Below are 14,189 nucleotides of genomic sequence, written 5' to 3' on the forward strand. Positions count from 1 at the left end.
TGTGGTAGTACTAGGTGTGTATTTGTTTGAATGTTGACATCTATTAATACTATATGAATGTTTTAATGTCCACATGTGGTAGTACTAGGTGTGTATGTGTTTGAATGTTGACATCTATTAATACTATATGAATGTTTGAATGTTCACATGTGGTAGTACTCAGTGTGTATGTATTTGAATGTTGACATCTATTAATACTATATGAATGTTTGAATGTTGACATGTGGTAGTACTAGGTGTGTATGTGTTTGAATATTGACATCTATTAATACTATATGAATGTTTAAGTGTTCACATGTGGTAGTACTAGGTGTGTATGTGTTTGAATGTTGACATCTATTAACACTATATGAATGTTTAAATGTTAACATCTGGTAGTACCGGGTGCGTGTTTGTATATTCACATGTGGTATTACTAAGTGGGTATGCGTTCACATTTAGGGATAATCTGTGTATGTGAGTGTTTGAATGTTCACATGTAGCAATACAACTTGTGCGTTTCAATGTTACCTGTACCGGGAGTGGTTTTATTTTTCCTGCTATGGGTGTGTTATAAATAACAGTCAATTCCATTATTCGGTTCGAATCCAGACAAAGTCCTTGACATGGCAAGTGCTGCCGATTTCCTTCTGGTCAATAGCTCAAAATTAGAGACAGACATACCATTGAGGTCTCTGATCTGGCCGTTCAGCCCCTGTTTTGCACATGGTGCCATTGAGCTAAACATACCAAGTACAAAAACCTTATTACTTGTTTCCTTCTGGTGGCTCACTGGTAAGTCTGAAGGCTTATAACTTTAAAAATCGGGTTTAGGTACTCGCAGTAGGCACAGCATAGAATCACAATATGTAGCTTTGCACTTTACAAAAACAAAGTATTAGGTTTTAAAAAATATGTTAAATTTGTCAAAGCTTTTTCGGTTAAAAATGACCTTTAAGACACTGATAAGATTGAATCTAGTAGAGTAATTACATATACATTACCTTTATATGGTGAGGCGTTGAGGGTTTTTATATGTGTGTACTATTATTTTATATAATTTAACTGGTAACAGCGTTAACATGATAGCTGTTGTCCTTATTGTACCATTCCAAGTATGATGGTTGAATATTTAATATTAACAATGCTTATTTCTCTTCCACACACAAACACGTGTATGTAAACTTTAGAAACTCAGAAGTATAGTAAAGAAGCTACATGTGAATGAGAATAAAAAACAATGTGACCGATAGTAGACAAATACACATCTGAAATATGTATGTGTTTACTATATATATGTGTATATTCATATAGTAATAGTCAGAACAGAATTTGCTAATGCTATTTGATATTAAACGATGATACATAAAAAATACTTAAATTAAGTTGTAAGAAACAAGACTATTACTAACAGATATGCTTTATACTGGCGCTAAATTATAATTCAGTAGATTTGACAATGGAACTAAGTTTTATAATACTAAAAGCACGAAAGCTAATCTATTGAAACTTACCAAGCTTAATTTCGAAACTACAGTTTTATTATTGAGATCATTGCCGATTACCATAAGCTAGACATTTTTTGTTGTTGTTTTTGCTTTAACTGTTGTTAATGTTAGTGGCTATTAATTGGACAAAAACGGTACTTTGAAAATTGAAAATTAGTACAATATATTCTATTTATTGCCTTTAAGTCGCTTTATCTTATATTGTTTAAAATATTTATTGCTACTTCATTTCCCTACATCAGGTTGAATAATTATTTTTATAAAAAAATACAAAAACAAAAACACGAAGAATGTATTAGTAGGCCTATTTAGTTTTCGAATATCCAGTTTTACGGTTTCACACCAACCTGACAATATTTTTGAGAAACTCAACGAAGCGTAACGTTTAGAGTAAGTACACAAGTAATCATATATGCTCGTCTCGTGTACTCTTTCTTATAAAATACTTTTTACCTAGCGATCTGTCAGTTTTAGGCCTACATTAGGCACATGTTCGAACTCTTAACAAATCAGTGTAATTAACTAAAGTAGCACCATAGCAGAGTAAATACACAAGTAATCATATATGCTTGTCTCGTGTACTCTTTCTTATAAAATACTTTTTACCTAGCGATCTGTCAGTTTTAGGCCTACATTAGGCACATGTTCGAACTCTTAACAAATCAGTGTAATTAACTAAAGTAGTACCATAGCACAAAACTATAATTCTAATTGGTTTAATATACTTTTTCTGTATTTTTTCATGTTTAATTTTTGAGCTGTTACAAACATTCTTATTCAAAAGCAATTTAAACAATTATCTTTTACATTTTGGTTTTTAAGCTGGCTTTCATTGGAACAATTTTAATATATATATATATATTTATTTATTTAAATTAATGAATTCTATTAATATTAAAATCTAAAACCTTAATATTTTCATGAAAGATAACATAGCTTTATATTGATATAAGAATCTAAAACCTTATTCACTTCATAATGTCTTTCATTAATTAAATGTTCATGAAAGATAACATAGCTTTATATTGATATAAGAATCTAAAACCTTATTCACTTCATACTGTCTTTCATTAATTAAATGTTCATGAAAAATAACGCAGCTTTATACTGATATAAAAATCTAAAACCTTAATCGTTTCATAATCTTAATGAAAAATAACGTAGCTTTATATTGATATAAAAATCTATAACCTTAATCACTTCATAATGTATTCCATTAATTAAGAGTTCGTGAAAAATAATAAACAATAACATAAGTCTAGTGAAATCAGAACTCTTAGAGTTTCTTTCCATCTTATAACCGTTTGAAAACTGCTTCTTTGTGACTTTCGACGAAGGCAAAATAACAGGGAAAACTTTGCTCTATTTTTATATCTTAGCCTTACTCAATTGGCGGTTTAACCAGTTCCGAGTTATGTAACATTTCATGAAAAAAAAGACAAAATTCCTCAGTAAGTGAACATTTTTTTTGGCGCTGTTGTCACATTACTAATGATATTGTTTATTCTTTAAAGCTAAAGTTTCTACATTTAAGAAGTGCATTTATTTATCTTAGGCATGTAATTACCAAATGGATATTAACGTTTAAAATATTTTAAACTTCATAATTTCAAAACCTTCTACGTTGGAAAAAGTTATAGCAGTTTACGTATTAAAAAGTAAATGACGTCACTAGACCCTGTAAACATTTCTTCGAACAAAGAATCTTCTGTAGTTTCTTGACTATTTAGTTCGAAGAATATACTTCTGGGAGTGATTTCACCGATTTCAGTGTTACAGGTGTAGAATAGGCTTGAAAAATATTTTTGTCTTTCTCGTCTTGGAGTACTTCTTGCATCAAGGTATCATTGTCTGGTGAAAACCTAACGTACGATCCTGTCGTAGACGCTGGCTTGATATCCGTTTCGCCCCGTTTCTTTGACACTACTAGCCACCATATAGCGGTAGTACATCCTACAACAGCGGCAATTACCAGGATAACCATCAAAGTCAGCTGTCCAATAGCGTTAGAATCTGGAATAAAATATAATCAAAACTGTGCTGTTGAAAGTACGAATAAAGTTATTTTTATTGTAGTAAGTTAAAGTACTTAAATCTTTAATAAAACTTATCTTTAAGCTGGTCACTTTCCTGCTATTTTCGACATTTAAAAATTACATTAATTTCCATTTTCCAACTTAAAAGCATTTCATATGAACGTGGGCTAAACTGCCAAGTCTGAGGTCCCTATGGCTCAAGTATAGCCGTTCCTAACTACTGAATCAGAGGGAAGACAGACAGACAGCAGCACCCGCCTCCACAAGGGGTGACTGTCGCTTTTATAATGGCCCCTCATCTGAAAGCGCAGAAATGTGTTCAGCGGAATCACATCTCAAACCTTGGACACTTCGATCCGTAACCGTCTTTACACTAGGCCACGCCCGCTATGAATATCAAACAAGCATGTCATTTTCAAAGACAAATAGTGTTGAGAAAGTTGTACTTACTTTAAGTTGTTGTTGTTTGTTATTAAGCACAAAACTACACAAAAGGCTATACGTGCTCTGCCCACCACAGGTATTGAAACCCGGTTTCTAGCAGTATAAGTCCGTAGGCATACCACTGTGCCACTAAGGGGCTATCTTACTTTTAGCCTTTAGCTTTTATACTGATATTTCCTATCTTTATCTTACAGTGACTCAGAGGTAAGCCTGAGAGTTTACACGCTAAAAGTTGTCACAGCCCAGATAGTCCAATGTGTAGCTCTGCGCTTAAACACAAACAAAGAAATAAACAAACTTTTTATATATAAAAAAAGAGTTAAGCATATAAAAAATTACAAAGCTAAAGAACATAAAGAAATAAAATACTATAACTTAAAAACAAATGATATTTTACTTATAAATTTTGGAAAATGCACATAATCTGTTCTTACTTTACAATGTGAGTTTTGAAGATCAGATATTTGTAACATCTTTTCCTTATATTTCAAGTAATAATTGAAAATGTATCCTAGTGAATGTTTTGAATGATGCATTTGTTCATGATCTCTCACGTAAAAACGTGTTGTAGTTAATAATTTATTATGTTTACAACTTATTCAGTGAATAGATAAAATGTTTTTAGCTTTGTTCGACCCTTTCATAAATTAATAGTTTCGTCACTAGAAGATCCCCTCCCCCGGTGGCTTAGCTGCGAATCTGTTGGCTAATAACGGTAAAAATCTGGTTTCAAGCCCATTGCGTAGCCTTGCGCTTAAGAACAAAGAAACAAACAAAACGTTATTAGAAAATAAACCCGCTAGCTATTCAATTAAAACATTTTTCAATTCAGGTCAGTCAATCTATGGCCTCTAAAATGTGGTCTCTACGCGTTTCGGCGTCCATCACGTCATCATCAGGAAACATGTAGAGTGCACATTTTAGAGGCCATGGATTGGCTTGAATTGAAACATGTTTTAATTGTGTATCTATTTTAACATGGTGTGTTATTTATATATTATTTTAACATTATACACAAGAAGCAAGAAAATAATATCTAAACACGCTACTGCCATCTAGTAAAATCCACACGAACAATAGATAATAAACAGAATCATATAACTAATTAAGATGTTATTTCATCTGTATATAAATAAAATTAATGATGTTTTCACAAAACTAATGGCTTAAAAATGGTTGGTTCTACATACGTCGATCAAAGAATACTCGAAAAATTTGTTCATACAACAAATTCCAACATCTATTGAAAATAATATTTATTATTCAGTCATATTTGCATCAAAATGTTCAGACAAATACTTTCGATGTTTAGGATATTGTTATTATTTAACAATACATAGTAGAAACATATAAATACATGTAATTTGTCAAATAGCAACAAAAGGTACTTATTAAAAGCTGCAGTTTGTTTACGGAACACATATATATGGAGTTAAGTGTGAAAATTGGAGTGGCAGCATGTTTATGGATTTAGGGTTTAATTACAACTTACACTTCACATTTTGAGTCGGTTTTAATACATTTAAGTTTTATGCAAATTTGGTATCCAAATTTATCCACCATGTAGCGCCATCTTCGTTTCACTTGCCTAATTATTACTGTTTATCAAGTGAGTATAAGAAAATACTAGAAGTTTAATTTGTTCAATCTTAAAAAATAAGTACACAATTAGCATATTTCTGTTAATATCAACAGATCCATGAAGTTACTCGGATTTGCTGTCTCTTGTTCATGTTAAAACATATCGATGTAAAATTGAAAAAGTTTATTTTTGACGTATGTAATTTATATCTCTCGTTCATGTTAAAACATAGCGATTTAAAAAGTTTATTTTTAACGTATGTAATTTATGTACAAACTGAACTTTTATAACTCCCTGCGTTTAGTCTAAATTCAGATCTTATCCGTATGTAACTCGTGAAGCTCGGAATATAATTAAGTCGAAAAAGTAGTAAGTATCTGTTAAATAAACACAACTGACAAAAAACAGGTTATATATATATATTCAACCTGGTCTTTCGCTCGAGTCTAAACTTGTATGGTTTGTTTGTTATGAATTTTGCGCAAAGCTACACGAGGGCTATCTGAGCTAGCTGTCCCTAATTTAGCAGTGAAAGACTAGAGGGAAGGTAGCCACTTCTTGGTCTACTCTTTTACCAACGAATAGTCGGATTTACCGTCACATTATAACGCCCCCACGGCTGAAAGGGCGAGCATATTTGGTGGACCGGATTCGAATCTGCGATCCTCAGATTGCAAGTCAAGCGCCCTAACCACTTGGCCATGCTGGGCCTAAACTTGTATGGGATATGATACTAAAGAAACAACATTTTGTAATGAAGTTATGACATGTGACAGCTAATACAGTCTCACTAATGTTCAACGTAATAAACTACAACGTTTTCTTGTTATTTCGGTCTTTCCTTAAGTAGAATTAGCCTGTGAACTTTAAACGTTACGATTACGCGTGATAATCAAATAATAACACACGTATCATGAGCAGATGTGTTTTTGATATGATGCAAGAAGTTAACACGAAACTAAATTGTAACAATGAAGCCATACAACTAACTTACACCAGATATGACATGATTTTGTAGTATCAACCATAATAACTGTATATATATGATGATATTATTTTGTAGTATCAACCATAAGAACTGTATATCTATGACGATATGATTTTGTAGTATCAACCATAATAACTGTATATCTATGATGATATGATTTTGTAGTATCAACCATAATAACTGTATATATATGATGATATTATTTTGTAGTATAAACTATAATAATTGTATATCCATGACGATATGATTTTGTGGTATAAACCATAGTAACTGAATATCTATGATAGCTAAAAACAAGTAAGAAAGAAAAAAGTTTGGAAATCACATTACAAAAAAATAAACGATAGAACCTTAATGTTTTCACATATGAATTCGTTTTCATCCAGATTAAAAACCAGAATACAAATATATATGTTTCTGTTCATTCAGTCGATAAGAGAAACCTCGGATTTCTTTTTTCGAACTCGAAGTCAGAGAAAAAAGGTACTAAAAATGTTATTCTAGGCAAACAATAAACGTTTTATCTTATTCTATTAAACATATTACAAAAAATAGTAATTTATTTTTATCTGTTGTTCTCGTAAAATAAACATAATATTTTTCAAACAATTACCTGTTGTCTCAACAGTTTTGTCCACCGAGGCACTTTGTTGCGCCAAAAATCTTGAGTCTCTGACATTGTTTTGCTTATAGTGATCATAGGTGAAAATATCATTTCTGGTATCACTAATATCATCACCCACCGAATTCATCTTTATATTACGATCCACCAGTTCCATGTTTATATACTGATCTGGAGTTTTCACGTCTTTATCCTGATCCACAGGTTTCATGTTTAAGCCATTTTTGTGGGGTTTTGGAATATAAACGCTATGAAACAAAAATGTTAATGATCTATGCAGTGGTATTTCAGTCTTCATAATTGGTTTATTTAGGCATATAAAAAAAATAAAAATTTGAAAACATGTTTTCTATTTTTTTTTCTTTATAGGTGAAATAAAATATCTAACTTATTGTGTAAAAAAAAAAATAAAGTTAAAAGCATAGCTAAATTTATATATAAATAAATACAGTTGAGATGCTTAAATAACAATGAAGAAAAAGTTGATAAACCTACATCGGATATGTTAAGAATTGTTGATAAAAATAAGAAACCCACTGAAGCATCACATAATCCAAAGGTCTTTTCCCACGTTTTTACTCAGAATTTTGACCAAGCAGCTGAGGTCCATGGGAAAAATTTTATAAGGCTCTTTCCCACGTTTTTTACCCGGAACTTTGACCAAGCAGCTGAGGTCCATGGAAGAAATTTCATAAGGTCCTTTCCCATGTTTTTACACGGAATTTTGATCAAGCAGCTGGGATCTATGTGGAATTTTCTATGGTCATTTTCCATGACGCGAATTCCTACATGATAATACTTTCTACGTATTTTAAGAATAAAACTGTATTTTATGGAACAGAAAATTTTACATAACATATCACCTCATTTAGCAACTTCAGTGTTTTATTATATTAACTCAACTTCAACACTTCGTCGTATTATCTAAATTACTTACTTATACAGTATGAAGTATCAACTTGAATTCTTGGTTATATAATCCCGACTAAAATATTAATTACTTTGTTTTATCATCGTAATTATCTACTTAAATGTCTATTACATAGTTATAAACTATAAACTATAGTGTCTCGTATTTTATTTATAGATATGAGTGTTTAGATATATATGTTATATATAAATTCGTAGTCCTATGCACCTGCTTTATTATCTTAATCAGATATTTAGTTAATTACTCGAGTAAGAGATTGTTTCTCAAATTTTTATCTTTTTCTATTCATTTCAATAAGAAATATGGATTCCTATTCTAATTCAAGTACTCACGCAGCACGGATGGTGAAAGCCTTCGGTATCAGGTTACATTGAACTAAATATCGCCGCGAGTTTTGGGTGATAATATTTCTGTTTTCATGGACCACAATCGTGGTATCTACCCTAGAATTGTTCTGAAAAAAAAAAACATATCGTAAATTAAAATCTTTTTTTTATTATTTATTAGGATGACGCAGTCTTTAAAATTGATCAAAGAAGTTGCAGCATTAAGCTTTAAAGGTATTTTCCTCATCGATGCTTAGCTTGTTTGTTTTTAATTATGCACAAAGCTACACAAGGGTTATCTGTGCTCTGCCCACCACGGGTATCGAAACCCGGTTTCTAGCGTTGTAAGTCCGCAGACATACCGCTGTGCCACTGGGGGGTGGCGATGTTTAGCATAGAACGGAATCGTTTAAATTTGCCGATATATTTTGTTTTGGGTTAGCGTGTTTTGGGGGCAATGTACTCAACTTCGACTGTGGTCAAAATAAAACGTGTCGATCAAGAGTATAATTTGTTGAGACATTCCTTACTTAACAATATGTTATTGTATTTAAAAACAAACATTATAGTGGCCGTGAGACAATTATATCTATAATTTTTATTTGTTTTACTTACATTACATACCTATTTAATTCTCAGAATAATCCGGAACATAATGAAAATAAAAACAGTTAACCCTTAATTAAAACTGGTGAGTAATGGTAGCTATGAAATGTAATTTTTCATGACAACTACTAAGTTTATTATTTCAACCATTGAAGTAAAACAGCCTTTCTGTGCTTCGTTTTGTTTTCCCATTCTATTCGAATATTTGTTTGTTTGTTTGCAGTTAAACGCAAAGCTACACAATGGGCTATCTGTGCTCTACCAACCACGGGTATCAAAACCCGGTTCCTAGCGTTGTAAGTCCGCAGATATACCGCTGTGCCACTGGGGGGGGGGGGGGGGGCTTATTCAAATGTATCGCCTGTTTTCAGTAGATCACATTTTGTTTCGAAAACGTTCATACATGTAAACTTTAAAAATCCTAAAAAAATAATTTGGGAAGTAGAACGTAAAGATCTCTCTTTTTTTTTGTAAAAACAACAGCTTGACTTAATATTTAATGAAGGGTAAGCATGGAAGTTTCAGTTCTGGATTGGATTGTTTTGAGTTTCGTGCAAAGCTACACGAGGACTATCCGCGCTAGTCGTCCGTAATTTAGCAGTGAAAGACTAGAGGAAAGACAGCTAGTCATCAACAACTCTTGGGCTAATCTTTTACCAACGAATAGTGAGTTTGAGCGTCACATTATAACGCCCCCACAGCTGAAAGAGCGAGCATGTTTGGTGGGACGGGGATTCGAACCCACGACCCGCAGATTGCGAGTCGAGCGTTCTAACCTCTTGGCCATGCCAGGCTTAACCACCAGCCCATGCCAGGCCTAACCACCAGAACATACCAGGCCTAACCAACAAACCATATCAGGCCTAACCACCAGACCATCAGTTCTGGTGTGAAAAGATTCATTCAGAGTGGCTATTGCTCTTCGAAAATCAATTAACATTAACATAGAATCATGATAAGAAATAGAGAATCTTCTTAAAAAATGCAGTAAAATTATGCATTATTCAATAATTCTATCTTTCCCCTACACAGCTTGTTATTATCGTATACCTTAAATATACCACAAATTATCATTGAAATCTATCTAAATCTTCAGACATGGATGAGTTCAATGAAAGTCTCGTGAAAATCATAGATACGTATGTACATTTTAAGTATATTTGAATTACGCCTACACGTAATCAAACTAATATTACTTTTCAACTACACTAATAAAAATTTGAATATAAAGTATTTATTATTAATATATTTTTTTTCCAATAGATAAAACTAGTTCTTCTAATCTTCTCTCAAATGCCACTGTGTAAAACGATTATTTGAGAAATAATTTAGAATAGCAGACACGTAGTACTGTGGAGGCATCACCCCATCATTGTTTAGATAATATAATTAATATGAACTTACGATCAAAGCAAGCTATAAAATGAAAAGTAATAAAAATATATATATATATATTATATATAAAACAAAACGACAGTGTGAGAATTAACAAAGTCTTTGTTTTACGTAAAATTGAAATGTAATTGTGTACTTACAAAAAGATATTTTGAAATTTTTTCTACATATTTAGTTAAAGACAATTATTGTGCTGTATAACATTTGTTTTCAAAATATCCAGAAGATATGTAGTCGTCTAGATGGACTATAAATACAATACATTGTTCTCTCTGTACTTTAGTTTACTTTACGCTTGTATATACATATATATAGGAATCAAATCACTTCGACCAGTATATACGTAACCTGAAAAAAAAAACAATAAAAAAACATTTAGAGTTGAGTATATTATCTCTATCAGACTTTCTGCTGATTCAGTTTAAAATATGCACACAAGACCAGTAACCAACTTATCTTTAAGATATTATTTAGAATTTAGAATCCAACGCCGAATGCACATACCACTCACACCCACAACACTGCACGTGCAGCACACGTATCAATTGAATGTACATAAATCACACATCTACAACAATGCACATACCTAGATAAATCCATAAAAATAAATTCACTAATTCACGGATTTAAAAAGCTTTATTTACAAGAAATAAATTTTTTAATCCAAATTTAACATATAGATTTTCAAACTTTTAGATTAAAAGTTGAAATAGATCAGAAAATACGTTCATATCAACAAACTTTGTATTCGGCTTACGTTGAACATGCTTTGGTTTAGAAAACCAAATCAAAACTGAGTTATTCTCCCCTTTTTTAACAGTAACAGTGCAACACATTTTACACCTCCCCGGTGGCACAGCGGCATGTCTGCGGACTTACAACGCCAGAAACCCTTGGTGGGCAGGGCACAAATAGCCCATTGTGTAACTTTGTGCTTAAATTCAAACAAAGCAATACGACCTTTTTACTATCTAAAAACTTTGTTTTATAAATAATACTGCCCTAAGTCTCAAATATATATATATTTGTATCATAAAAACAACTTGATGCACGAGACATTTCTCATATATATTCAATAACAATTAACTCCAAGTAATACCGGCCATGTGTAGCTCAAACTTAAGTCCGTAGCAGATATGATATATTATGTGCAATAATAAATGCGAGACACTAATATAGAGCTGAATTAACATGTTTAACCTGTACCTTATAGGGTGAGGTTTACGTGTCTATATGATCACGAGTGACTTTTTCGTATTAATATTGTTATATTTATTAATTCAAAACCAAGTGGAAGATAATTAAAATGTCCTGCGTAGTTACATGTTAATAACTTAACATAATCTAGCGTATTACGCCAGTAGTTAAAATGTCTTTGTTGAACATGTAAAAAGGTTCTTACCATTATTTTGCTTCCGCATATATCATGGACTATGTTGATTGTGTAAGAATCTTGAGGGCTGCTTCTGTTCCCGTTTACAACACATCTCTCGTCGTCATTGTTTTCCACAGCAATTTTCCCGCCAAAAAATGGTCCTGTGTTAACGACTACCTCTGATACGTTTGGTAAACATTGATTAGCTCTAGCAGAAACTGAAAATAGAATCCAGAATCTCATGATACATTTTAAGCATGTTATAGAACTTAATTGTATTTCACTGCTGTTGAAGGCCATGACATATTTCTATAGTTTCGCGTCAAATAAAGATTTATGGGAAAAGAAAACTATGAAATGAAATAATGTTTGATCCAATAGCTTAATTTTCAGAAATATAATAATATTTTTTTTAATTGTTGAGTTTTATCTACTTCTTAATATCCAAGATTGTTAAAAACGTAAACAATATAATGTTGTTGTTTTTTTATCTTAAAATTTGTAGTTAATATCAGATGCAATAGATGGCAAAAGTATCGAAGAGTGAACATATCATTTTGGGAAAACACTCGTCATTCCCTCAATGACGTGAATAGTCTCGTTTGTATACAGCATATTTTAAAACATTCACGAATAATGGCCGTACACAATTTTATTATCTGAAAGATGTATGAAATATAATTATGTTTAAAACAATGTTTCTTTTGTAAAAATTACCAAGAAGATACACTTAATCCTTCATTAAGTTGGGACGCACGGTAATACTCCTTTAAAAAAGATCATAATTAATAGTAAAAACAAACTACTGCAAATAATAATTACTATTTACAGTTGAGCAATGCAATACGTAATTGTTTCACTTGTTTAACAGTAAAACTAACTACTGCAAATAATATTTACCATTTACAGTTCAGCAATGCAATACGTAATTGTTTCACTCATTTAACAGTAAAAACTAACTACTGCAAATAATATTTACCATTTACGGTTGAGCAATGCAATACGTAATTGTTTCACTTGTTTAACAGTAAAAACTAATTACTGCAAATAATATTTACCATTTACAGTTGAGCAATGCAATATGTAATTGTTACACTTGTTTAACAGTAAAAAAAATACTGCAAATAATATTTAACATTTACAGTTGAGTAATACAATACGTAAGCGTTACACTTATTTAACAAAAAAAAATACTGCAAACAATATTTAACATTTATAGTTCAAAAATGGAGCAAATAATAGTTTGTCGAAACAAACTGCTATAAATAATATTTAACATATACACTCAATCTGACGCAGTCTAGCCTTTATCCGCCGAAACGTTGACTTATTCACGTATGACATGTGACATTTCTGTCCTGATGTGACACTGTCGGATTGGTTGGGTAAAACAGTGTAAGCTCTTCAGATGTGACTGTACTTTGGCGCAATTGATTTTCATACGATGTTTGAATTTCATATAACATTTCACTCATTATCTCCATAATTATTTCCAATATTGGATTTACGACAAGACTGTACACAGACAGATAGAGAGAAAAATAGCAAGTTCTTTTTTATTTTCATTTTTAATATATTGAAGAACCTGTTTAAAATATGTTTGTTTGTTTGTTTTTTGAATTTCGCGCAAAGCTACACGAGGGCTATCTGCGCTAGCCGTCCCTTATTTAGCAGTGTAAAACTAGAGGGAAGGCAGCTAGTCACCACCACCCACCGCCAACTCTTGGGCTACTCTTTTACCAACGAATAGTGGGATTGACCGTCACATTATAACGCCCCCACGGCTAAAAGGGCGAGCATGTTTGGTACGACGGGAATTCGAACCCGCGACCCTCAGCTTGCGAGTCGAGCGCCCTAACCACCTGGCCATGCCGGGCCGGTTGAAAATTTAAAAAGTTAGTTTTAGAGAAAATCCACATTGAGCTATCTGCCGTGTCTACGGCGGGGAATCGAACTGCATATTTTAGCGTTGTAAGTCCGTAAACTTACCGCTGTCCCACCGGAGGATAATTGAAAAAGTGGCGACATCTATCTTTCTTTTAATATTAGTATGTAAAAGTACAAGTTCGCATAGACTGTGAGGAGATAAAACATAAAACAATGAATTTGTATATTATTAAGAAAAGATAAGGAGTAGAGAGTAAATCAGAATGTTAAACAAAGTGTCAAATAGCACGAACATGTTAATCAATACAGTCTTAGAGGTAACACCTATAAAAACCTGGAAAGGAACAAAAGGTTTTTTTATTCATTTAAACATAACATAATGTCAACAAGTGACCATTAGTTCTTTAAGGCTGTCCATGCACGTTCACTCCTTGAGAAAAAGTAAAATCTTAAACTCGTCTTTTATATTTTAGGAAATTATCGATTCTTTTTTTACACTCTTGTAATGAT

General features: G+C 32.1%; 1 protein-coding gene across 1 annotated transcript; it reads right to left on the reverse strand.

Moving 5' to 3' along the window:
- Positions 1–3,213: 3,213 nt before the first annotated feature.
- Positions 3,214–12,035, reverse strand: LOC106471948. The gene is made up of 4 exons (XM_013932572.1): positions 11,820–12,035; positions 8,423–8,544; positions 7,151–7,407; positions 3,214–3,500 (listed from the first exon to the last, which is right to left on the reverse strand). Exons 1-4 carry the CDS (start codon positions 12,033–12,035, stop codon positions 3,214–3,216), a joined length of 882 nt encoding a protein of 293 aa, XP_013788026.1.
- Positions 12,036–14,189: the final 2,154 nt, after the last annotated feature.

The sequence above is a fragment of the Limulus polyphemus genome, unplaced genomic scaffold (assembly GCF_000517525.1).
Source record: "Limulus polyphemus unplaced genomic scaffold, Limulus_polyphemus-2.1.2 Scaffold4980, whole genome shotgun sequence".
NCBI lineage: Eukaryota > Metazoa > Arthropoda > Merostomata > Xiphosura > Limulidae > Limulus > Limulus polyphemus.

What these genes read in the sequence shown, in the direction of transcription:
- LOC106471948 (XM_013932572.1), bottom strand. Translation starts at nt 12,035, where the DNA reads ATGAGATTCTGGATTCTATTTTCAGTTTCTGCTAGAGCTAATCAATGT. An exon ending in TATGCGGAAGCAAAATAATG is followed by an intron (nt 8,545 to 11,819) that starts GTAAGAACCTTT and finishes TTTTTTTTTCAG; the next exon opens with AACAATTCTAGGGTAGATAC. An exon ending in CAAAACTGTTGAGACAACAG is followed by an intron (nt 3,501 to 7,150) that starts GTAATTGTTTGA and finishes ATTTTATTCCAG; the next exon opens with ATTCTAACGCTATTGGACAG.